This window comes from Pituophis catenifer, unplaced genomic scaffold, assembly GCF_029215685.1.
Source record: "Pituophis catenifer annectens isolate HBS135680 unplaced genomic scaffold, rPitCat1.0.hap2 SCAF_1, whole genome shotgun sequence".
Lineage (NCBI taxonomy): Eukaryota > Metazoa > Chordata > Lepidosauria > Squamata > Colubridae > Pituophis > Pituophis catenifer.
Window position 1 is genome coordinate 1,322,020 of NW_027256881.1, and position 26,142 is coordinate 1,348,161.

Below are 26,142 nucleotides of genomic sequence, written 5' to 3' on the forward strand. Positions count from 1 at the left end.
TGTTCAGCTAGGTCAGAAATTAATCATAATTATTGAAAGTTACCCTGAGTCTCGTGTAAATACTAGAAGGGCAAGGCTTGCTTACACCAGTAATACAAGCGGAAAAAACAACAACACAAAACCTGCCCTTTGGGCAGAGCATTCAGATCATGTAAACCGGCTGATCGTTTTGTAAACTTTTTCCCCTTTGACTAAAGATACAATATCGACACCAGCACATAATTCAAAACCTTTTTACACCCTTGTTCATCTAATGGTGTCTGGGGAACCTGGGGACCAAACATAGGAACAATCTCCCAACGGGTAAAAAAAAAAAATATACACGAAAAGGTACATGGCCTCGTTCATCACCTCCCACTGGGAGTTTCTTTCTGAAATGTTCAGCAAAGTATCCGTGGATTTAATGTTCTTTTGGACAATTCTGTAGGAAAAGAACAGAGACCATTTTAAGCATGAAAGAAAGCCCCCATTTTCTCGCAAAAAGAAAAGTACAGGCAGCCCACTTTAGGAGCCTGAGTGGCGTAGGAGGCTAATGCCTCCTACTAAGGCAGCATTTAACATCCAGCTGCCTGCAATTACTGCGAGTTCGAATCTCACCAGGCTCAAGGTTGACTCAGCCTTCCATCCTTTCTAAGGTGGGTAAAATGAGGACCTGGTTTGTGGGGGCAATAAGATGACTTTGTATAAAAATATACAAAAGTATGAAGGCTATTGCTGAGCACATTGTAAGCCGCCCTGAGTCTATGCCGGAGAAGGGCGGCATATAAAAATAAATAAAAATAAAATAAAATAAAAAAATTCATCAGTACTAGGGACAAGAAATACAGGTAGTCCTTGACTTACGACCACAATTTGAGCCCAATGTGATTTTTTGCCGGCTTGCCACCGTCGCTAAGGGAATCCCAGCAGCTGTTAAATCAGTAACCCGGTTGTTAAGTGAATCTGGCTTCCCCATCGATTTTGCTTAGTCGGAGGGTCACAAAAGGGGGAAAATCACGTGACCCCGGGACGCTGCGACCGTCATAAATACGAGTCTGTTGCCAAGCATTTGAATTTTGATCATGTGATCATGGGGGATGCTGCAACGGATGTGTGAAAAACTGGTTGTAAGTAACTTTTTGCACTTCAGATGGTCACTAAATGAACTGTCATAAGTCGAGGACTACCTGTAATGTGTTTTATAGCAGAGGTCCCCAACCTCTAGTTCGTGGACCGGCATTGGCCCGTGGCATACCAGCAACTGGGCTGCGCAAACAAGCGAAGCTCCATCCATGGGATGCAGGCAGCATGAAAAACTGTTCTCCATGGAACCGGTCCCAGCCCAAAAGGCTGAGGGCCTCTCATCGGAGCCCTCCCCAGACTCCAGGACTGGCCCATGGTCCTCCCCAGCCTCCTCACTGTCTGAGTCTGCTGCCAGATCCGCTGGCGGGCCACAAGAAGGATTACCTGTTCTGTCAAACTTTCTATCACTTCAGGAGTCTGGTACAGTAAGTGCTGCATCGCAAGCTGCTGTTCTTCAGTCAGAGAAGAGATCTAGGGGGAAGAAAATGGAGTTGATTTCACTTAATTTATTTATATCCTGCCTTTATTATTTTTATCAATAACGCAAGGCAGCAAACATACATAATGCCCCTCCTTCCTCCTATTTTCCCCACCACAAGAACCGCGTGAGATAGGTTGGGGTGAGAGAGAGGGACTGGCCCAAAGTCACCCAGCCGCCTTTTGTGCCTAAAGTGGAACTAGAACTCATCGTCTCCTGGTGATTGGCCCAAAGTCACCCAGCCGGCTTTCATGCTTAAGGCAGGACTAGAACTCACAGTCTCCTGGTGATTGGCCCAAAGTCACCCAGCCAGCTTTCATGCTTAAGGCAGGACTAGAACTCACAGTCTCCTGGTGATTGACCAAAAGTCACTCAGCTGGCTTTCATGCCTAAGGCAGGACTAGAACTCACAGTCTCCTGGTGATTGGCCCAAAATCACTCAGCTGGCTTTCTTGCCTAATCTATTGGTTCATCTCAATGAAACTTTGCAACAAACTGATAGAGGCTTTTAATTCCCAATGCGTGTTTGCTTTTTATTATTAACTTTTTTAGATGCTTTGATGGCCATTTGGGAGAAAAGCAAGACATGCATGTAAGTAAACGGGCAAAACTTTAAAGGAAACGATAATCTATCTGCCAAAGTTGGCCACGGATAATTTGCTTCTGACATTCCTTGCTTGATTTTAAACCGTAAATTAGAGTTCATAAAGTACAATTACTGTGTCCGCACAATAAGGCGATTAAAACATGACAAAGAAATCATAAATTGTTAATAAACTGCAACCGCTAAGACGTAGCGGTTACCAGTTACGTCTTAAGAGTAACGTGTTTCCCTGTCAGATTTGATTTGACTGAGCTTGTTCTATGAACACAGCAGTTAATTATAATGTATGGTTTAGCATATTGCCTTTAGGTTAATTGGCTGAGCAGATTACTTAAAGACCTGCTCAAAGGCAGTTTTTGGAGTTGGCAGAATCCCTTATAAAGTAAAGGTAAAGATTCCCCTCGCAGATATGTGTCAGTCGTTCCCGACTCTAGGGGGCGGTGCTCATCTCCGTTTCAAAGCCAAAGAGCCAGCGCTGTCCGAAGACATCTCCATGGTCATGTGGCCGGCACGACTCAATGCCAAAGGCGCACAGAACGCTGTTCCCTTCCCACCAAAGGTGGTCCCTATTTTTCTACTTGCATTTTTTACCTGCTTTCGAACTGCTAGGTTGGCAGAAGCTGGGACAAGTCACGGGAGCTCACCCCGTTACACAGCACTAGGGATTCGAACCGCTGAACTGCCGACTTTGCGATCGAATCTCTTATAGAACGTAATAAAGAGTTGCCCTCTGCCGAGCTCTTATTTGAGATGGGGTCTTTGGTGCTCTCTGAGCTTGGTTGTGTTCTTGCAGACGTTTCATGACCCAACTAGGTAACATCATCAGAGCTAGCAAGGAGTGAGGTTTGCTCTCTCTTTGTATACAAGTGGCTTGTCCTGTCAGTGTTGATGGGAGTGCTCTTGGTGGTTCCTTGATTAGGCTTTTGTTTAGCTGGTAGTTACTTTATCGGGGTATTGGGTTTTTTTTTCTTGATTGTTGATTTAGTTCAGTGTTGGCGAACCTTTTCGGCACCAAGTGCCGAAACGGGTCGGGGAGCGCCAGAAAGCGGAAGAGTAGCTCCCCAGCGCGCACACGCGGGAGCGCCAGAAAGCTCAGCTTCTGGTTTCTGGTGTGCGCGTGCGCACTGGTCACCTGGTCTTCTGGTTTTTGGCACCCATGAAGAACAGCTGGCTGGCGTATATGCGCATGCCAGAAACAGGAAGCTCAGCTTCCCGGCGTGTGCATACATGCCAGGGACCTGCTCTTCCGGTTTCCAGCGCTCCCATGCTGACCGGTGCGCATGTGTGCGCCAGAACCCAAAAGAGTGACGGCTAGCATGCCCAGAGAGATGGCTCTGTGTGCCACTTCCGGCACGTGTGCCTTAGGTTCCCCATCACGGGTCTAGTTGGTGTTGGGGTTAATCTCTGCTTTCTGAGTGTTGATGGCTGGCAAGGACGTGTTTTGCTCTTTTTTTTTCTTTTTTTCTTTTTTTTCTTTTGATTTATATACCGCCCTTCTCCGGGGACTCAGGGCAGCTTACAATGCGCTAAGCAATAGCCTTCATACTTTTCTATATTTATACAAAGTCAGCTTATTGCCCCCACAAACTGGGTCCTCAATTTACCTACCTTAGAAAGGATGGAAGGCTGAGTCAACCTTGAGCCTGGCGAGATTCGATCTTACTTTAACTGCAGACACCTGGTCTTAAATTACAGAGCTCTGTCTGTTGAGCTATTCAGGCTTTTTGGGTTTTTTTCTTTTTTGCTCATCTATTTTGAACGCTAAATAGATTTGATTTATCTCTTTGCGTCTGTCGAGGTTTGATTTGCCTAAGTGCCAGGGTTCCAGGAATCTTCTAGCAGTTTTGGATTTGGCTTGGTCGAAGATCTCCGTTTCCCAGTTGAAACTATGGTGAAGTCTGATCACATCAGTGGCAGGTTGCTCCCGGTTTGGTCCGGTTCTATAGAACCGGTAGTAAAACCGGCGGGAAGCTCTGCCCACCCACAAAGACGACGTCATCATGGGTGATCTGCGCATGCGAACCGGTAGTAAAGGTAAGTGGAACCCACTCCTGGATTGCATATTGTGAAATTAAGGAGTTTTCATCAAATCTTCCTGCTAGTTGGTGTTCATGGGTGAACCCCCAATCAAATCGTAAACAACAGCCTAATCTAAGAATCACCGAAAACATCCCCACCAACACTGACAGGGGAGGCCATGTATGTTGTGGCTCCGTTACCAGAGCCTGTGTCATCGTCAGGAGAGGACTCCGAGAGTGAAGGGGAGGAGTTGGCAAGGCCTCCCTCTCCAGGACCCTCCTCTCTGGCAATGCCTTCGGTGTCCGCCGAAGGGCAAGAGATAGGGCCAGGGCCAAGCACGTCCACGCAGCCACAGATGGACAGTGATGAGGGTAATGAGTCTTGGCTGGATCCACACCAGCGTCACAGAGATAAGCGCGCGCAACAGAAGAAAGGGCGTGCCCGAGATTAGGCTGAGTCACTGGACCACACCCCACAGGGTATAAAAGGGAGCGTGGTGGCCAGTCAAACCTTGTGACGAACAAAGCTGAAAGCTTCCACGCTATTCTGCATTGCCGGACTTTTTGCTATAGACTTTGCTGGATTATCTCTGGACTTGATTGTAATTATTGAGCTGCTTTCCTTTGATGTATCAGAAGTGGGAAGAAGTTATCTCTCCTCTTTGTAAATAATAAACTCTTGGCAGGCAGCCACGAGGTTGTTGCCAAGTTCCGTTATCATAAGGAAAAGGATTTTGCCGGCTGGTTTGGTCTTTAACTCCTGAACGTCTGTTGGTGTGTGTGCGTGGGGTTGGGGACAGAACAACGTATAAAAAGAGGGAGCAAACATCACATTCCCTTCTAGCACTGATGATGTTACCTAGTTGGGTAATCAAACGTCTGCAAGAAACCCATCAAGCTCAGAGAGCACCAAGGACCCCCCCCAGTTGTCTTGTTCTTCTTCCTTTTCCTCCTTCTCCTCTTCTCTGCAAACCCCACTTCCTTCTAGCACTGACGATGATGTTACCTAGATGGGTAATCAAACGTCTTCAAGAATATTTTCTTTACTATTTTTTTTTCTGGGAGGATACCCAGTAGGAACAGCTCTGGTTTTAAATCATTACGTTGTTGTATCATTTCTTCCGGCCATATCTTAATTTTATTCCAATAGTTTTTAGCTTCTGAGCATGATTATACATGTAATAACAGCTGCAAGGATTGTTTGTGCATAAAATTGGAAAGCAGAGAAAATACCTTTGGAAGGAGAATTTAAAAAAAATAAAATAAATTTAGTTCTTAATTCAAATAATGTCAAATGTTAAATTGCTATATTTTTAAGATTAGAGATAAGATTTAAATTTGATAAATGTACTATGAGTTATTAACTGATTTAATATTTTAGGTGGGTTAATAGAAGGGTAATTGTTTTGATTAAGTAAATAAGAGTAAACTCTTTTTAAGATGGTATTAGTTGAATAAGTGATTTAAGATTGAGAAATAAGTCTTATGGCAAAATAGAATATATAAAATTTTGTTAAAGATGACAAAAATTGTATAAATTGATGACCGGATCAAAGCTCGGTTCCGAAAAGATGTAATTGGTATGTTTGGTTAAAAAATAAAAAAACTTTTTGCAAAAATAATTTTTTTTTTAATTTAGATTGTGCAGAAATGAATGGATTGACTTTGATGATTAAAGAAAGAGAAGATTCAGAATACTTTAAGATATGGAATCAATTTTACCATTGGTTAGAAAAGAGATACAAATAAGTAAATTTATGTATAAAAATGCTACAATTAGAACATTGTGTTAGTGACGGATTGTTGTAATGGAGAGAAGGAAGATAGAAGAAACAACAAAAAGAACTTTTGGAGACAACACCGAGATGTCACATGGAAGGAATGACTTATCTATTAAATGTTTGTTTGTTTAAAAAAATAAAAAACTTTTTTAAAAAAACGTCTGCAAGAAAAAACACCAAGCTCAGAGAGCACCAAGGACTCCATAGTTCAACTCCGAGCTACAAATATTCTCTTCTACTAGCATTATTTGAGATGTGGTACTATCTCACCAAACCTCTGATTGATGATGAGCACAGCTGTGGCCAGGGGGACTTTTTGTCAGGTCCGCCTGATACGACAGTTGCGGCCCTTTCTTGATCGGGATGCCCTGCGCACAGTCACTCATGCCCTCGTCACCTCTCGCCTGCACTACTGCAACACTCTCTACATGGGGCTCCCCTTGAGGGGCACCCGGAGGCTCCAACTGGTCCAGAATGCGGCCGCGCAGGTAGTTACGGGAGCTACATGGCGCTCCCATACAACACCTCTCCTGCGTGAGTTGCACTGGCTCCCAGTGGTCTTCCGGGTGCGTTTCAAGATGTTGGTTATCACCTATAAAGCGCTCCATGGCATAGGACCTAGATATCTTCGAGACCGCCTGCTGCTACCAACGGCCTCCCATCGACCTGTGTGCTCCCACAGAGAGGGCCTCCTCGGGGTACCATCAGCCAAACAATGTAGGCTGGTGACCCCCAGGGGAAGGGCCTTCTCTGTGGGGGCACCCACACTCTGGAACCAACTGCCCCCAGAGATAAGGAGAATCCAAGACCTCGGTGCCTTCTGCCATGCCCTTAAAACCTTCTTTTTTCAGCAAGCCGGGCTGGCTTAACTTTTTTTCTTAATTTTTTAAATGTTCTAAACGGGTTTGTTATTGTTCTTAAATTACGGGGCCAAATTTATATATATTCTTTTAATACTATTTTAATGTTTGTAATTTATGTTTTTATTCGGCTGTACACCGCCCTGAGTCTTCAGGGAGAAGGGCGGTATATAAATTGGATATAAAATAAAAAATAAAATAAATGCTGGCCTGAGGCACGCTAATCCCTAGGAAGTTTTTCTGTTACTCACCCAATACATTCAAATGGAACCTGGAATAGAGTCACAATTATTCTAAAGAAAGAAAGAGAAGGCAAAATCTTGACCAGAGCATTACCTCTGTACCGGCATGTTGCTGAATTTCCTGGACCAACTTCACTGTTTTCGCCAAAGTGGCCCGGATAGAACGTATGGACTCTCGCCGCTCCGCGGAAATCTTCTGCAGCTGTTCGCACAAGGTTTTGAAACGCAACTTCACTACCGACAGCTGCTGTATCATGACCAGATGATTTTCCTGTTTCCAAAGCAAGAAGTCCGGAGCAGAATAAGAAAGGAAAGACCAAAAGCATCAAGCACATCATTAACAAACCTGTACATTGATCCAAGGTGGAGTGGTGAAATCTGAACCGGTTTACTACCGCAGTGGTCCCCAACCTTTTTATCGCCGCGGACCAATCAGCCTTTGATAATTTTACCGTGGCCCGCTGAGCGCGCGCAGGGGTGGGGGGCGTTGTTCGCGACGACACATTGATGACGACACATGTGCGTACCTGCGCGGGGCTCTCTTCCCTGGAGCCTTTGCGCACGGCCCAGGAGCCTTTGCGCTGCAGCGTTCATGTCCCCCGGCCGCTGCAGCGATCATGTCCCCCGGCCGCTGCAGCGATAATGGCCCCCGGCCGCTGCAGCGATCATGGCCCCCGGCTGCTGCGCGGCCCGGTGCCAGGTACTCCACGGCCCGGCACCAGTCCGCGGACCGGGGGTTGGGGACCACTGTACTACCGGTTCGCTGGTTGCGCAGGCGCAGTGTGCACTACGCACCAAATGTGAGGTGCGTGCACGCAGTGCACGCCAAGAGGCATGACGGCGCGTGGGGGGGGAGGGGTAATCAGCTGTGGCGCGCCATCTTTTTTTTTTTTACTTTTAAAAGCATTGCTTTTAAAAGTAAAAAAAAAAAGCCTCTGACGATCGCGCGGCTTAGCTGGGATCATCAGAGGCTTTTTTTTTTACCTTTTAAAAGCATTTTTTCTACAATTTTTTCGGCCGAAGGGGTTGTAAAAAAAATGCTTTTAAAAGGCTCTGACAATCCCAGCTGACCCGTGCGATCATCAGAGGCTTTTCTTTTTTTTACTTTTAAAAGCATTTTTTCGGCTGAAGAAAAAAATGCTTTTAAAAGTTAAAAAAAAAAAAAAAAAGCCTCTGATGATCGCACGGCTCAGCAGGGCATAGACCCGTGATGGCGAACCTATGGCACGCGTGCCACAGGTGGCACGCGGAGCCATATTAGTGGGCACGCCAGCTCAGCTCTGGGGCGCATGCGTGCGCCGGCCAGCTGATTTTCGGGCCTTCTGGGCCCACCAGAAGTAAGGAAACAGGCTGTTTCCTGCCTCTGGAGGGCCTGAGGGTGGGGTGGGGAAGGCCCGTTTTTCTTTCTTACCTGGCTCCAGATCCTCTCTGTGTATCTGGGAAGGGCGAAAACAGCCTTTTCCACTCCCTTGGAGGCCCTACGGAGGCTGAAAGAGAGGCTCCTAGAGTCTCCTAGAGAGGCTCCTAGAGACTCCTAGAGAGGTTCTGGAGGCTGGGGACAGCAAAAAATGTCACTTCCTGTCCCACCGAGAGTTGGGAAATGGGCCCTTTCAGCCTCCGTAGGGCCTCCAAGGGAGTGGGAAAGGCTGTTTTCGCCCTTCCCAGATACAGAGAGATGATCTGGAACCAGGTAAGAAAGAAAAACGGGCCTACCAGGCCATCATGTGCCAGGAGCGGGGGGGGGAGGGGTTCCGCACGCATGCGCGTGGGCACATGCACGTGTGACCCTCCCCCCCCTCTCCTGGCACGCGATGGCAAAAAGGTTAGCCATCACTGGCATAGACGGAGGGGGCGGGGGCAGGGATTTTTGCTACCGGTTCTCTGAACCACCTGCCACCATCGCTACCAGATCGGGCGATCCGGTCCGAACCGAGAGCATTTCACCCCTGATCCAAGGTACAGTGAAGTATCTATTACATCAGTGATGGCAAACCTTTCCGGCACTGAGTGCCCAAACCGGAATGTGTGCATGTGTGCGCCCTGGAAACCCGAAGACCAGCTGGCCTTCGGGTTTCCAGCTCACGCATTCACGCCGGCCAGCTGGTCTTCGTGCGCGCCGGAGCACCGTAAACCCAAAGAACAGCTGGCTGGTGCACACATGCCTGGTTTTTGGCCATTTTCCGGCTGCTTTTGGGGCTGTTTTCAAGCCGTTTTTGGGGCCGTTTTCCAGGTTTTTGGCCTGAAAAATGGCCTGAAAGCGGCCCGAAAAACAGCCTGTTTTTTGGCCGTTTTTGGGACCGTTTTCAGTTGCTCCGGCGCTCGCCATGACCACCTGGTCAGGGTGCATATGCGTGCCAGAAACCAGAAGAGCAGCTGGCGATGGTGTGCGTGCCCACAGAGAGGGCTCTGCGTGCCACCTCTGGCATGCGTTCCATAGGTTCGCCATCACGGCCTTATGTCTATGGCAACCTTAAACACTCAGAGAGCCATTTGGACCCGTTTCCCACAGAAAAGAAAACACCGGGAGCCACAAAACCCTTCCCGTGCCTGACTATTTCCTGAACGGCCACAAAACTAGCCTATGTAGTTGAGTTAAACGTTCTGTTTTCTTCTGAAACTTTTCTTTTCTTGGATTTATCCATGGCTGACCTACTGGGGGTTGAAAAGCTCAATAAACTGCGTGCCGGCGGATGTCACACATTGGCGGTTACGATGCATATTTTGAGTGACAGGGAGCCGCAGCAGAGGGGTGAAAGAGCCACATGCGGCTGCAGAGCCGCAGGTTGCTGACCCCCTGGTCTATGGAGATTCTCAGTCATCCAGGTCATAAGAGCCTTGGTGGCGCAGCAGACTAAAGTGCTGTTAACTAGCACCAGCTGCCTGCAATTACTGCAAGTTCGAATCTCACCAGGCTCAAGGTTGACTCAGCCTTCCATCCTTTCGAGGTAGGTAAAATGAGGACCCAGTTTGTGGGGGCAATAAGCTGACTTTGTATAAAAAAGAACACCGCTGGGGGGGGGGCGAAAGCCTTACTAAACAGGTATATACAAAAGTATGAAGGCTATTGCTTAACGCATTGTAAGCCGCCCTGAGTCTCCGGAAAAGGGTGGCATATAAATTGAACTAATAAATAAATAAATAAATGGTTGTCCCCCCCCCCCCCCGGATGCAACTGGACTTTCTGATTTTTCTCTGAAAGACGTTTCGCTTCTCATCCAAGAAGCTTCTTCGTGCTACAGAAGCTTCTTGGATAAGAAGCAAAACATCTTCAAAGAAAAATAAAAAAAAACCCAGTTGCTTCTTGAAAAAAGAAAGCACCTTTGGGACACAAAGAATCATCAAGAATGTGAAGGAACTGATGGAAAACAAAGCAAGTAGCTTCTTCTTGCCAATTCCCCAAACTGACACCAAACAATATACAAGGAGGAATTTGTTTTTCGGCTCATTCTATGCTGTTTGTTAATCAATTTGACTGGACGATGTTAAGATCGAATATTAGAATTTGGGATGTAGACTCTCGAATCTATTCTGACTGTAACTACAGAGTGCAGGAAGCTTGTTTGGATCCAAATATTTTTGCAAACCTCAGTTGTGTTGGCTGGAGGGCCACAACATGATCACACTTAAGAACCTTAACGATGAGGCTTTAAAATATTTCTCAGAGGATGTCAGCAATGCTTTCAGGCATAAGCCTAAGGACGATACCTCTTGGGCGAGTCCGTTAGGGAGCCGTTTCATCATTTCAAACTCCAACGTTGTCTGGATGTAATCCAGATCAGATTCGGCCTTCTGGAACTAAAACATGAAAAAATGATCACACCCCATTAATACGATGTACAGAGCGAGAAGGCTTCCACCAAATGCCTTTGGTTACGAATTTGGGGAGGGAAGATGGCGTAAGATCACCTTATAAAAGAGATAGGCCGCATAATAAATAAATAAATTAAATAAATACATATATAAATACATAAACAGGGAAGGAGAGAGAGAGAGAGAGAAAGAAAGAGGGAGGGAAGAAAGAAAGAAAGAAAGAAAGGAAGGAAGAAAGAAAGAAAGAAGGAAGGAAGGAAGGAAGGAAGGAAGGAAGGAAGGAAGGAAGGAAGGAAGGAAGGAAGGAAGGAAGGAGAGAGGTAGGTAGAGAGAAAGAAAGAGGGAGGGAAGAAAGAAAGAAAGAAAGAAAGAAAGAGAGAGAGAAAGAGGGATGGAGGGAGGGAGAGAGAGAGAGAGAAAGAAAAAGAAAGAAAGAGAGGGAGGGAAGAAAGAGAGAGAGAGAGAGAGAGAGAGGGATGGAGGGAGGTAGAGAGAGAGAAAGAAAGAACAAAAGAAAGAATACACTGAATTGTAACCATATCCACATTGATGGCATTTCACCCTCTTTTAAAGAGAATACAGGCAGTCCTCGACTTACAACCATTCGTTTAGCGACCAAAGTTACAATGGCACTGAAAACAAAAGGGACTTACAACCAACCGGTCCTCGCACCTTGAACTGCTGCAGTCGTTAAGTTAGTAACACGGTTGTTAAGCAGATCTGGCTTCCCCATGGACTTGCTTGTCAGAAAATTGCAAAAGAGTACCATCGCGCGATCCCCAGGACACGGCAACTGTCATAAATAGGAGCCAGTTGCCAAGCATCCGAATTTTGATCGCCTGACCATTGGGGATGCTGCAACGGTCGTTAAGTCTGAAAAACGGCCACAAGTCACTCTTTTCAGTTTAAGTGATCGTCGACTAGGACTCCAAGGTCCCTCTCCCAGTGACTGTTTTTGAGCTATCTTTCGCCTCATATGTCCTCGTAATTTTGGGGTTTTTTTACCCAGGTTTTGCTTTTCTCCACATTAAGTTACATGGACTCCCTTTCTAGATCGGGACTCCTTACGCACAGTCACTCATGCCCTCGTCACCTCCCGCCTGGACTATTGTAATGCTCTCTACATGGGGCTCCCCTTGAGGAGCACCCGGAGGCTCCAACTGGTCCAGAATGCGGGCCGCATGGTGCTCCCATACAACATCTCTCCTGCGCGAGCTGCACTGGCTCCCGGTGGTCTTCTGGGTGCACTTCAAAGTTTTGGTTATCACCTTTAGAGCGCTCCATGGCTTAGGACCTGGTTATTCGTGGGACTGCCTGCTACCACCAATAGCCTCCCACCGGCCGGTACGCTCCCATAGAGAGGGGCTCCTCCGGGTGCCGTCGGCCAAACAATGTCAACTGGCGGCCCCCAGGGGGAGAGCCTTCTCTGTGGGGGCACCTACTATCTGGAATGAGCTCCCCCCGGAGATATGGAGGATCCCGGATCTGCGCACCTTCCATCGCGCTCTCAAGACTTTTTTATTCCATCAAGCCGGCCTGGCCTAAATCTTTCCCCTTTAAAATGTAAATTTTAATTTGTTTTTTTAAATTATTGGGTGTTTTAAATCTGTCTCGGCCAAATTGTTTAATTCGGTTTTATTCTGTTTTTAAATTTTGTATTTATGTGTTTTATTCTGTGGCTGTTCACCGCCCTGAGTCCTTCGGGAGTAGGGCGGTATACAAATCCAATAAATGAAATGAAATGAAATGAATGTTGTTGGATATAGGGCCCATTGTTCAACTTACACACTAGGCTAGGGCATTTAAAACTCATAAAATAAACTATTTTTTTTCCCCCATCTCAGTTTCTTTTCTTTCAACTGACTACACACTCCAGCGTTTAATTTTTCTCAAGTGGTGAAATCCAATTTTTTTTTTAACTACCAGTTCTGTGGGCGTGGCTTGGCGGGCAGGGCGTGGCTTGGTGGGCGTGGCGGGGGAAGGATACTGCAAAATCTCCATTCCCACCCCACTTGGGGGCCAGCCAGAGGTGGCATTTGCAGGTTTCCCGAACTGTTCAAAATTTCCGCTGCCGGTTCTCCAGAACCTGTCAGAACCTTCTGGATTTCACCCCTGATTTTTCTGCAGATTCACGATCGCAAACACTTCCATAAATAAGTATATTTTTTTTTAAGGTAATGCTTTTATGGCTATTGCATTTACTTCAATGTCCATACTTCACTTTAATGACACCTTAAGGACCGGTTTCGATCAAAGCATCCAGTTACAACATGAATAAATGTTGTGGCGTATGGTGCGCAAATTGCATTCAGCAAACACAGGCTAAGGAGGCAGGATTCCCTGAGGATACGAACTCAGTCTGGTTTCGAAGATGATGAATTTTGGTCATTTTGCCTGAGTTACGGAATAAGTGGCACCTGCAGGAAACGGAGTCAGGCAGGGCAAATTGGCAGCGGGATCGCTTCCTGACATCTACAGGTATCCTCGACTTACAACAGTTCGTTTAGTGACCGTTCGAACTTACGACAGCGCTGTAAAAAGTGACTTATGATCATTTTTCACACTTAACAACCATGGCAGCATCCCCCTGGTCAAAATTCAGAACTGACTCACATTTATGACCATTGATGGGTCGCTTGATCCCCTTTTGCAACCCAGATTCGCTTAACAACCGTGTCACTAATTTAACAACTGCTGAGAAAGGACTTAACACCTGTGGCAAGAAAGGGGCAAAACACCAAATTTAACAAACGTCTCGCTTAGCCCCAGAAATGTCGGGCTCCGTTGTGGTCGCAAGTCGAGGACTACCTATATATAAAGCCATTGTGATTTCAGCAGCGTTTGCAGACAAGACAGATTTCATATACCAACGGATTAGGGTTTAGGATTAGGATTAGGATTAGACCAGGCCTTGTTAACAGAAGGTGGGAACTGAGAACTTTTAAAGAGAGAGAAATTCTGTCCTTCAGCTCGTTGGGGTAGTCGTGGTTAAGGTACCAGGCTAGAAACCAGAAGACGGTGAGTTCTAGTCCCGCTTTAGGCATGAAAGCCGGCTGGGTGACTTCAGCCAGTCCTTCTACCAACAACCCACCTCACAGGTGCGGATAACAGAAGGAGGAAAGAGTTGTTATGCATGTTCGTTACCTTGAGTTATTATATAAAGGTAAAAGGTAAAGGTTCCCCTCGCACATATGTGCTAGTCGTTCCCGACTCTAGGGGGCGGTGCTCATCTCCGTTTCAAAGCCGAAGAGCCAGTGCTGTCCGAAGATGTCTCCATGGTCATGTGGCCGGCACGACTCAACGCCAAAGGCGCACGGAACGCTGTTCCCTTCCCACCAAAGGGGGTCCCTATTTTTCTACTTGCATTTTTTACCTGCTTTCAAACTGCTAGGTTGGCAGAAGCTGGCACAAGTCACGGGAGCTCGCCCTGTGATGCGGCACTAGGGATTCGAACCGCTGAACTGCCGACCTTTCGATCGACAAGCTCAGCGTCTTAGCCACCGAATCCCTCTGAGTTATTATATAAAACACAATAAAGGCAGGATAAAAATTTTTTTAGCAGATCAATAAATTAAAATTAATTAAATAAATTGTCCTGTGAACAAATTGTAGGGTCATTGCAGGATTCGTCGATTGGACCCAACCAACTGTGAAGCCATAGAAGAGGCCTCACCGAGGAGAAACCTTTGGACCTCCACCGCAGGCAGTTTCAGAAACCAGTTGAAGCAATTTCTCCCAGCTGCCCATTCAGCAAAACGGACCTACCGACCAGACCCTTTTCTTTTTATTCTTTGACCGGTTAAAGTTGACTTGTCTTTATGGACAAGTCACGTGAGAGCCCAGATCCTTTGGAGTCCAAATTGCTCCCTATCCAGCCACGGAGGGTTGGAGAAACGTGGAGAGATACCACCAGGCCGCCGTTGCAGTTTCTGCTTGCAAGTGCTTTGACAATACTATTGCACTGCTAGCTGGCAAGTACAGTAGTGCAATGAAGTCAGAGCCCCCGTCAGCAGGAAAAGGCTTGGGGAAAACGGAATAACGGAGTCGGAAGGGACCTTGGAGGTCAAGCAGGAGACCTTACAACGTTCTGGACAAATGATTTTCCGGTCTCTTCTTAAAAAACCCCCAGGGTGAGGTCCTTTCTTGTTTTCTTGCAGACGTTTCATGACCCAACTAGGTAACTTCATCAGTGTTAGAAGGGGGAAGGAGGAGGAGAATAATTGTGAGGTCCTCGGTGCTCTCTGAGCTTAGTTGTTTTCTTGCAGTTGTTTCATGACCCAACTAGGTAACTTCATCAGTGTTAGAAGTGGAAAGAAGGAAAAGGAGGATAATTGTGGGGTTCTTGGTGCTCCCTGAGCTTAGTTGTTTTCTTGAAGACGTTTCATGACCCAACTAGGTAACATCATCAGTGCTAGAAGGTGGGTTTTGAAGAGTGGAGGAAGAGGAGGACTGTGGGGTCCTTGGTGCTCATAGGCTCTGTGTGTCTGTCTGTCTGTGTGTACTGCTGATAGAAGAGAATATTTGTAGCTCAGGACTGAAAACTGTGAGGTCCTTGGTGCTCGCTGAGCTTTGGGTGCTTTCTTGCAGAGGTTTCATGACCCAAACTAAGTAACGTCATCAGTGCTAGGGTATGTAGGATTCTGAAATGTCTGCAAGAAAAGAAGCATGTCAACCCTGAGCTACAAATATTCTCCTTTATTTGAACCTCCAGCGTGTGATAACTTGGCCGGATTCCTCTCCAGTGGTCAGTTCGGAGGAGGATGAACCAGTTCCAGAGGCACGTCAAGAGCTGGTCAATGGCTCCAAGAGGGATTTGGCTGAAGCATAGGTACAGCAAAACATCCCTGAGGCTTCAGGTGAGGAACACTTGCAGCTGCAACCGGCCGGCGATGAGGAAGAGGAACTGCCTTCTGCACCTGATCCACGAGCCCGTAGGGCAGAGAAAAGGCAGGAGCAGCGAAGGTTGGCCTGATTACTTGTGTGGAGGCAGCCTCGCCCCTCTTGATGGGATGCAGAAGTTGGCTATTTAGCACAGCAGATTGATGGGAGGCGATGCTGTTGAGCTTCCTTGCTGCGTGTTCTTGCCTTGATCGTCCCAAAGGTGCTTTTTTCAGGAGGCAACTGGACTTTTCTTGCTTTTTTTTCTTTTGAAGACGTTTCGCTTCTCCTCCAAAAGAAGAACCAGCTCGGTTCAAACCACACCACCTGCAGCACAACTTATTCCAACGGACAGACGGTGTTCCTTCCTGGTTTGGACTCGCCAAATTCAGAGGGCCCATCTCTCCCTGGGTAAAATCAGCCGGATTCAAGTGGTCTGACCAATAAGAGAGTTATTGTGAGGCACGGTGGCGCAGTGGTTAGAGTGCAGTACTGCAGGCTACTTCTGCTGACTGCCGGCCACCTGCAATTGGGCAGATCGAATCTCACCAGGCTCAAGGTTGACTCGGTCTTCTGTCCTTCCAAGGTGGGTAAAATGAGGACCCAGATTGTTGGGGGCAAGAGGCTGACTTTGTAAACTCTTAGAGAGGGCTGTGAAGCACTGTAAAGCGGTATATAAGTCTAAGTGCTATTGCTATTTTCCTTCCTTCTCTCTCCTTCCTTCCTCCCTCCCTTCCTTCTCTCTCCTTCCTTCCTTCCTTCCTTCCTTCCTTCCTTCCTTCCTCTTTGGAAGTTCAGGGGTTAGAATGCAGTATTGCAGGCTAACTCTGCCCACAGCCAGGAGTTCGATGCTGAGTCAGGAGTTGACTCAGCCTCCCATCGTTCCGAGGTGGGTAAAATGAGGACCCAAAATTGTTGGGGGCAAGATGCTGACTCTGTAAAACCGCTTACAGAGGGCTATAAAGTACTGTAAAGTGATATATAAATCCAAGGGTTATTGCTATTTTCCTTCCTTCCTTTCCTTCCTCCCTTCTTTCTCCTTCATTCCTCCCTCCCTCTCTCTCTGGAAGCGCAGGTATTAGAATGCAGTATTGCAGGCTAACTCTGCCCACCGCCAGGAGTTCGATCCTGACCAGCTCAAGGTTGACTCAGCCTCCCATCCTTCCGAGGTGGGTAAAATGAGGACCCAAAATTGTTGAGGTCTGACTCTAAATCCGCTTAGAGAGGGCTGTAAAGCATTGTAAAGCGGTATATAAGTGCTACTGCTATCGGTAAAAGTAGGAGATAAACACAGTCCTCCTTGGTCCTGGATGCCGGCACGAGGGACAGCCGGGGTGGAAATGGGTGTGCAGACACACAGACAGGATGAAAAAAACACAGGCGCTACAAGCGGGAGTTTCATTCCTGCAGATGGAGCTTCCCAATGCGGCCATTGGCCTCTCAGGAGGAAGAGCTGATTCTCAATAATCTGGGGAATTGAGTTTTGTTTTTTAGACAAAGTATTCTGCAAGAAAAGGAGGCTCTTTTATAGGCAAAGGACGCCTGGATTCGCCGAGAGGAAACTTTGGTGGACTTGTACCGTAGGCCAAAGCGCACTCGTGTTTTAATGCTTCCGTGGCAAAACTCAAAAAAAAAAAAAAAAAAAAAAAGGTCAGAGAGGAAGATGGGATTTTCCATTATCGTTTTAAGCCATCGTGCAGCCTCCCAAATCTTTACGATAACAGGATTTCCCTTCACGTTGTGGGTTTTTAGCTGACTGAGCATTACCGGCCAATGCCCTTTTAACATTGCACTGCTTTTTGTGCATGCTCACTAGTAGTACAACATAAAAAGGGCAGTGGACGGACACCTCTCCCCATCCAGGAAATAGAAAAGACAGAACGACAGAGTTGGAAGGGACCTTGGAGGTCTTCTAGTCCAACCCTTGCTCAGGCAGGAGAACGTATAACATTTCAAGAAAATGGCTGTCCAGTCTCTTCTTAAAAACTTCCAGTGTTGGGAGCACCCGCAATTTCTGGTGGCAAGCTGTTCCACCGGTTAGTCGTTCTCACTGTTAGGAAGTTACTCCTTAATTCCAGGTTGCTTCTCTCCTTAATCAGTTTCCATCCGTTGCTTCTCGTTCTTTGGAGAATAGGTTGACCTCTGTTCTTTGGTAGCAGCCCCTCAAATATTGGAAGACTGCTATCGTGTCACTCCTGGTCCTTCTTTTCTCTAGATCAGAGGTTAGGAACCGTGGACCGGCAGCGGGCCACAGCAGGCCAGAAACCGGGCCGCGCAAACAAACAAAGCCGCATCCAGAGCATGCAGGCAGCACACAAAACTATTACCCCTCCGGTCCATGGAAAAAAGCCTTGGTGGCACAGCAGACTTAAATCACTGTTAAGGTAACACCAGCTGCCTGCAATTACTGCAAGTTCAAATATCACCAGGCTCAAGGTTGACTCAGCCTTCCATCCTTTCGAGGTAGGTAAAATGAGGACCCGGATTGTGGGGGCAATAAGCTGACTTTGTATTAAAAAAAAGAACACCGCTGGGGGGGGGGGGCAAAAGCCCTACTAAGCAGGTATATACAAAAGTATGAAGGCTATTGCTTAACGCATTGTAAGCCGCCCTGAGTCTCCGGAGAAGGGCGGCATATAAATCGAACCAATAAATAAATAAATAAAAGCCTCTCTCCATGGAACTGGTCCGTGGTGCCCAAAAGGTTTGGGGGCTACTCAGGGGTGGCCTTGAAAAATTTTAGCAAGGGGTTCTCTGCCCGGTTGCTGGATAAACGCGGCCATGGAGCAGCAGCATTTAACCACCCCATAATCCCTTGCGGGGTAGAGTCTGGGCAACTGAATGGAGCTAGCAGAGTATTTACTGGCCGGATGCCCTTCTTGACGCCAATGTGGAGTTTTGTTCAGCAGATATATTCTTATTGTGCCCAGAGAGAGAAATATCTTGCCTCTACCTAAGATCAAACTCACAGCTATTTATTATTTATTTATTATTTATTAATTCAATTTGTATGCCGCCCCTCTCCGAAGAGTCAGGGCGGCTCACAATGCATTTAAAATCATTATAAAAAACATTTAAGAATTAAAAACATTAAGTCATTCACACCATTCATGGCCGGATCTTGCCGGATCGCAAGAGCGAGATCAACGGCCCCAGGCCTGCCGGAAAAGCCAGGTCTTCACAGCTTTTCGGAAGGCCAATAAGGTGGGGATGGTCCTGACCTCAGGAGGTAACTGGTTCCAGAGAGCTGGGGCAGCCACAGAGAAGGCCCTCTCCCGCGGGCCCGCCAGCCGGCTGTCAGGTTTCGATGTCATCTCAAATAAATTGCACTCCCAAACAATTAATCTTTGCTGAAATATTCCATTTATTGAGTATGACAGATCTGGCCCCGACTTCGTCGTAGCCGATACTAACCCTCTGACCCCCAAACCCTTCCCTTTCCGTTCCCCAATTCTCATCTTCTCATTGGCCATCTTCCAAGTCAGTCTCCCCAGCTTCTGACCTCACCCCACAGGAATGTTCCCCCCTCCCGTCCCATCTCCTAGGGGATATTATCTACAGAGAAAATAAGTAGGTGAAAAGTCAAGCCTCATCTTTTTATGGCAGCATCAGAATGCTGACATCGGCATTGTTTAGCTGACGGGACCCAGAGGAGACCAACTCTGTGGGATCTTACTGGTCGTTGGGAGTTATGCGGTAGAAGGCGGTCTAGAAGAAGCTACCTGATTGTGAGGCGGGAGCTCTACCTCTAGGCCACCGCACCACTCACGTGCTTTGCAGCATCCTCGTGATCAAAATCAGATGCTGGGCATCTGGCTCATATTTATGATGGGTTGCAGCATCCCGGGGACACGGGATTGCCGTTTTGCAACCTTCTGACAAGCAAAGTCCACGGGGAAGCCAGGTTCACTTAACCACCGTGGTTCCTAACTGCTCAGCTGCAGTGATTCACTTAAGAGCCGTGGCAAGGAAAGTCGCAACGCCCATATGTGGGGCACATGCGGGGGGGCCCACACGTGCATTGCATTTTGGGGGTTCTCGTGTGCATGCATGCGCTTTGGGCACTCAGTCTGGAAACGGTTAGTCATACCTCCTGAGGTCCGGACCATCCCCACCCTATTGGCCTTCTGAAAAGTGGCGAAGACCTGGCTTTCTGGCCGTTGATCTTGCTCTTGTGATCTGGCGAGATCCGGCCATGAATGGTGTGAATGAGTTTTTAATGTTTTTAATTTTTCAATGTTTTTTTAATTTTTTTTTTAAATGTATTGTGAGCCGCTCTGAGTCTTCGGAGAGGGGCAGCATATAAATTGAATTAATTAAATTAAATTAAATCACTGTCCTATACTTTTCAGGCTCTCTTGGTAGAACACACAGAGGAAGCAAGGTCCAGCTGTGATTCGGAGAAGGATCCTCTCACTCACACACACACAGGCATACACACATTTCCCACACTTTTCCGGGGTATAAAATGAAAATTTAGAGATACTCACCTTCTTTCCAAGCAGCCTTTGAGCCCAACACTCAAACCCCCTTGTTCCAAATGGCCAAGGCCCAGGAAAACTCACCCACAGACTCAATGGGTCTGCTGCCAGCAAGGGAGGCTTACCTGGGCCAGGTCCATTGGTCACGTTAGCTTGGAGTCCCATCCGGGGTGCCAAATTGTTGGATGAAATATCCATCTGGGTTCAGTTCCAGGTGGGGAAAAAGACACTGGAAACCTGCTGGCTGTTTGGAAGGATGCTTTTTTTGCCCAGGACCTCAAACCACGTGGTCCTGTCCACCATTAAACCAAACAGCCACCATGTTTCCAGTGTTTTTTCCCCCACTTGGAACTGATCCAGGGGTGCGTTCTAAATTTTTTTACTACTGGTTCTGTGGGCATGGCTTATTTTGTGGGCATGGCTTGATGGTCACATGACAATTCTTTAGGATTTAGCAGAGATACTGGTCTACCAGGCTTTTAACTGCTTGCAGACCTGTACCGGTCTACTCATTTGTTTTTGGAGGCACCGGTCTACCCATTCGTTTTTGGAGGCACCAGTCTACTCATTTGTTTTTGGAGGCACCAGTCTACCCATTTGTTTTTGGAGGCACTGGTCTACCCATTCGTTTTTGGAGGCACTGGTTTACCCATTCGTTTTTGGAGGCACTGGTTTACCCATTCGTTTTTGGAGGCACCAGTCTACCCATTTGTTTTTGGAGGCACCAGTCTACCCATTCGTTTTTGGAGGCACCAGTCTACCCATTTGTTTTTGGAGGCACTGGTCTACCCATTTGTTTTTGGAGGCACTGGTCTACCCATTCGTTTTTGGAGGCACTGGTTTACCCATTCGTTTTTGGAGGCACCGATCTACCCTCATTTTTGGAGGCACCAATCTATCCATTCGTTTTTGGAGGCACCAGTCTACTCATTCGTTTTTGGAGGCACCAATCTACCACCACACTGCCTTTTAACACTGTTCAGCTGTAGGCCGGCCCTTTGAAGCCCCGGGGCAAGAGTTTAAACAGTGTTTTTTCTTCTAGCCAGTCAGCTGGGACTCAGGAGGCAGTGAATAGATTGGGGGTGGGGCCAAATAAAAGGTAAGAATAACGCAGGGCGGGGGGCGGGGTGGGGCCAGCTCCCGAACAAAGAGAACTGGTTCGGTGACGTCATATCGTCACTGCTACCGGCTCGGCCGAACCGGGCCGAACCAGGAGGAATCCACCACTGAACTGAACCCAAAAGGACATTTCTTCCAACAGTAGCAACATCCAGAGGAATTATCTCCCATTTTTGCTGCATTCATTAGGATGAAAAAGCACACACTGCAAGTTTCTTATACAAGAGTGTCTGACAGTTCACAACTCCAGGGCAAAGAATAAGAATAATCCCCATAGCTTCTAGTGATAAAACTGTATACATGTGTTTATGTGTATGTAAAATATTAACTTTCTATTGCTGAACAATATTCATTATTAAAATGGATACAATACTGGACTTACAACAGTTCGTTTAGTGACCATTCAAAGTTACGACGACTCTGAAAAATATGACTTATGACTGTTTTTCACAGTTACGACCTTTGCAGCCTTCCCCCATGATCAGGTGATCAAAATTCAGACACTTGGCAACTGACTCATATTTATGACAGTTGCAAGTGTCTTGGGGTCACATGATCCCCCTTTTGTGACCTTCTGACAAGAAAAGTCGGGGGGGGGGGAAAGCCAGATTCACTCAGTGACATGATACACTTAACAACTGCCGTGATTCATTTAACAAGTGTGGCAACAAAAGTTGTAAAATGGGGGAAAGCTCTCTGAACAAATGTCTCACTTAACAATAGAATTTTTGGGCTCAATTGTGGTCCTAAATCGAGGACTGCCTGTAATATAACCATTCCAACACAACCATACAGAAAGGTGAAATATTGGCTCATCCAGATCATTTATTCTTCCCTCACCTTTCTCCGTTTTCTTCCATTAATCTATTTTTAAAATATATTTATATATTTGATATACAAAGTCTTCTTTCTGAGCAGCTTTTTTCTACACCTACTTTTAACAGATTAACAGAGTTGGGAGGGACCTTGTAGGTCATCTAGTCCAACCCGTCCCCTGCCCAAGCAGGAGACCCTACACTATTTCTGACATATGGCAGTCCAGTCTCTTCTTGAAAGCCTCCATTGATGAAGCTCCCACAACTTCCTAATGCAACTTCTGTTCCATTGGTTGATTGCTCTGTCAGAAAATGTCTCCCTATTTCTAGGTTGAATCTCTCCTTGGTCAGTTTCCATCCATTGTTCCTTGCTTGGCCTTCAGATGCTTCGGAAAATAGCTTGACCCTCTTCCTCTCTGTGGCAGCCCCTCAAATATTGGAAGATGCTCTCCTGTCTCCCCTGGTCCTTCTCTTCACTAGACTAGCCATGCCCTGTTCCTGCAACTGTTCTTCATATGTTTTAGCCTCCAGTCCCCTAATCCTCTTTGTTGCTCTTCTCTGCACTGTTTCTAGAGCCTCAACATCTTTTTTGTAGTGTGGTGACCAAAACTGGATGCAGTACTCTAGGGTGTGGCCTTACTAAGGCTTTACAGAGGGGTATTAGTACCTCCCTTGATCTTGATTGTATCTGTTAATGCAGTTTAGGATTGCGTTGGCTTTTTTGGCTGCTGCCACACACTGCTGGCTCATATTTAGCTGGCTGTCCACTAAGACTCCAAGATCCCTCTCACAGTTCCTGCTATTAAACCTGGCTTCACCCAGTCTACGTGTCCTTTTGGTTTTTCTTGCCTAAGTGTAAAACTTTCCTTTTCTCTACACTGAACTTCATTCCCTAAACGCTGTCTCCTTCATTGGCTTCTTCCCAATTGTCACATTGCCCTTTCTCAAAGATGCTCAAACAGCATGTAGGGTTCCCTTACTATTTCTTTACTGCCTTTATTGTTTTTACAACTAACTCTCAAGATAGGAAAGACACCAAATACTCCTGCCTCCTCCTATTTTCCCCAAAACAACCCTGTGAGGTGGGTTGAGCCAAGAGAGAGGGAGTGGCCCCAAATCACTCAGCCAGCTTTTATGCCTAAAACAGAACTAGAACTCACCATTTCCTGCTGATTGGCCCACTCAGCCAGCGCAAAAATCACCCAGCTGATTTCCATGGCTAAGGCAGGACTAGAACTCACTGTCTCCTGGTAATTGGCCCAGCCACCCAGCCAGTTTTCATGTCTAAGGGACAACTAGAACTCACTGTCTCCTGATTTCTAGCCTGGTGCCTTAACCACTAGAGCAAACTGGCTCTCATTGCCATTTAGCCTCATAATAATTGTGCAATGCCAACTAGGATGGCAAAAAAATCCATTCATGGCTGAAAATGGCACTGAATACAGGGTGCCGTACAACATCGTGAACTTATTTTCAGTTCTCTTATGGGTAGAAATGTGCTACATCTGCCTTTCTCAACCTGGTACTTTCCAGATCTGCTACATTGCAAGAGGAATCAACCCCAGGAAGCATTTTGTACGGGTAGAGCAGGGGTGGGCAAATGTGGCCCTTTTACAACCTGTGGACTTCAACTCCCAGAATTCCTGAGACAGCTTGGCTGTCTCAAGAATTCTGGGAGTTGAAGTCCACAGGTTGTAAAAGGGCCACATTTGCCCACCCCTGGGGTAGAGGATAGGATTTAGAGGCCAGATGGCCCCTCCAGAGCAGGGGTCTCCAACCTTGGCAACTTTAAGACTTGTGGACTTCAACTCCCAGAATTCTTCAGCCAGCAAAGCTGGGGAATTCTGGGAGTTGAAGTCCTCAAGTCTTAAAGTTGACAAGCTTGGAGACCCCTGCTCCAGATAATGAAAAATAGGAAATAAATAAGGAAAAAAAGAATAAATAACCTTTCAGATGACAAAACAAATCAATAATTTGCACCGGTACTTCAATACAGGCGGTCCTCGACTTACGACCATTTGAGCCCAATGTTTTTGTTGCTTAGCGAAACAGTCATTAAGCGACCTCCGTCCCTTTTTACGACCTTTCTTGCCAGGGGTTCAGTTAGTAACACGGTTGTTCAGTGAATCTGGCGTCACCATTGACCCTTTGTCAAAAAGTGGCAAAAAAAGGTGACCCCCCAAACACTGGCACCGTCATAAATATGAGTCAATCATATCAAGCGGCTGAAATTTTTGACCATGGGGATACCGTAGTGGTCGTTAAGTTTGGAAAATGATTTTTCATGCCATTGTAATTTCGAAAGGTCACTAAATGAACTATCATTAGACTGGTGCGGTGGCCTAGGGGTGGAGCTCTCACCTCACAATCAGGAGGCTGTGAGTTCGATCCTAGGTTGAGGCAGATATTTCTTTCTCTGGGAACACTGAGAATATATCTGCTGAACAAAATTCCTCATTGGCAACAGGAAAGGCATCCGGCCAGTAAAACACTCAGCTCCATTCAGTGGCCAAGACTCCACCCTACAAGGGATTATGGGGTCGTTAAACGAAGATGATGATGACTAAATGAACTGTCATTAGACTGGTGCGGTGGCCTAGAGGTGGCGCTCTCGCCTCACAATCAGGAGGCCGCGAGTTCGATCCTAGGTAGAGGCAGATATTTCTCTCTCTGGGCACAACAAGAATATATCTGCTGAATATGACTCCGCATTGGCAACAGGAAAGGCATCCGGCCAGGAAATCACTCAGCTCCATTCAGTGGCCAAGACTCCACCCCACAAGGGATTATGGGGTCATTAAATGAAGATGATGGTGAGTAAATGAACTATCATTAAGTTGAGGACTATCTATAGGCAGAGAAAAGCGATTTTTTTTTTCCCTTTTCAAATGCCATTTCCCATCCAGCTCCATGGACTTTCTCTTCCCAACATTTTTCATTTTTCCTTCAATTTTTTTCCCCAAAGGCCTCCATCGCTTGGGGGGAGCAGGAGAAGAGAGGGGGAGACCCACCACTGGGAACCAGCCCAGCATACAAGCCACGCCTACACGCAGTATTGGCCACGCCCCCGCGGGAATCGAGTTTGGGGGGGAAGAAATGGACCAGCCCAAGAGGCCACGCCCACCGACGGACCACGCCCCCCCTGGAGCAAGACGGCAGAAAGGAACGCAGCGAGCCCACACAACCCCCCCCTCTTTTCGGGGTGAATAATGGGCGCGTCCAGATCTATTCTAGGGCTTTCTCCCCCCCTTCCAGGCGTGAGGAATGGTTGCATCCGGCGGGGAGGGGGAGGGGGGGAGGTTTTCTTACATTCCTTCCCTCAGCCGCGGCTTTTCCACCCCTTTTGTTTCCTTCCGTTCGTTTAGGCCGCTCTTCGGGAGGCCTTTTCGGTCCTCAAGGGAACGGCGGCTCCGTTCTGCGGGGGTGGCGGCCCGGCCAGCGGTCCCGAGACTTACCATGGTCTCGAGCGTAGTAACCGCCGTCTCCATGTTGAATAGTTGACATTCCTCAGGCGGTGGCATTCTCCCCTCCCCTGGCCGGACCGCCCCTTTTCTTTGCTGAGCGGAAGAGACGGCGCTTTCTATTGGTCGGTTGTCATTCCATCCTCTTCCTCATTGGCTTCTCCCGAGGGCGTCTTTACACCTATTGGACAACGCCTGGGATAACGCCCCAAGATGAAACGAGAGCTCCGATTGAGTGGCTTGGAAGCTAACGCCCTTTTCCTATTGGTTGGTTAATAGCGAAGCGAGCTGGGAGAAAACTGAACCGGGAGACCGGATTGGTTGATGTGGGTCAGCATGCGTCGCTTCATTGGCCCTTGGCGTAGCTTTTAATTTTCAAAGGCGGGCCCGGCTCCTCGATGCCCTCCTTTCGCTCTGCCTCCCCTTTTCGTTGGCCCCACCTTCCTCGCCGACTTTTAATTCCGATTGGCTCGCGTTGGAAACCGGGAAAAGACGATTCGCTGAAAGGCCGTTCAATCAGAAAGACGTTTAAT

The 26,142-nt window shown here is 47.2% G+C and overlaps 1 protein-coding gene across 1 annotated transcript; it reads right to left on the reverse strand.

Annotated features, from left to right (window-relative positions):
* On the reverse strand, positions 1 to 25,669 carry SKA2 (spindle and kinetochore associated complex subunit 2). Its single transcript, XM_070945005.1, has 5 exons — positions 25,604 to 25,669; positions 10,751 to 10,840; positions 7,140 to 7,316; positions 1,447 to 1,533; positions 1 to 421 (listed from the first exon to the last, which is right to left on the reverse strand). The coding sequence occupies exons 1-5, from the start codon at positions 25,667 to 25,669 to the stop codon at positions 401 to 403; spliced, it is 441 nt and encodes a 146-aa protein (XP_070801106.1). The 3' UTR covers positions 1 to 400.
* Positions 25,670 to 26,142: the final 473 nt, after the last annotated feature.

Excerpts from the sequence above, each read along its gene's own strand:
- SKA2 (XM_070945005.1), bottom strand. The coding sequence starts at position 25,669 with ATGCCACCGCCTGAGGAATGTCAACTATTCAACATGGAGACGGCGGTT. Across the intron at positions 10,841-25,603 it reads TTACTACGCTCGAGACCATG|TTCCAGAAGGCCGAATCTGA; the intron begins GTAAGTCTCGGG and ends TTCATGTTTTAG. Across the intron at positions 7,317-10,750 it reads CTAACGGACTCGCCCAAGAG|GAAAATCATCTGGTCATGAT; the intron begins GTATCGTCCTTA and ends CTTTGGAAACAG.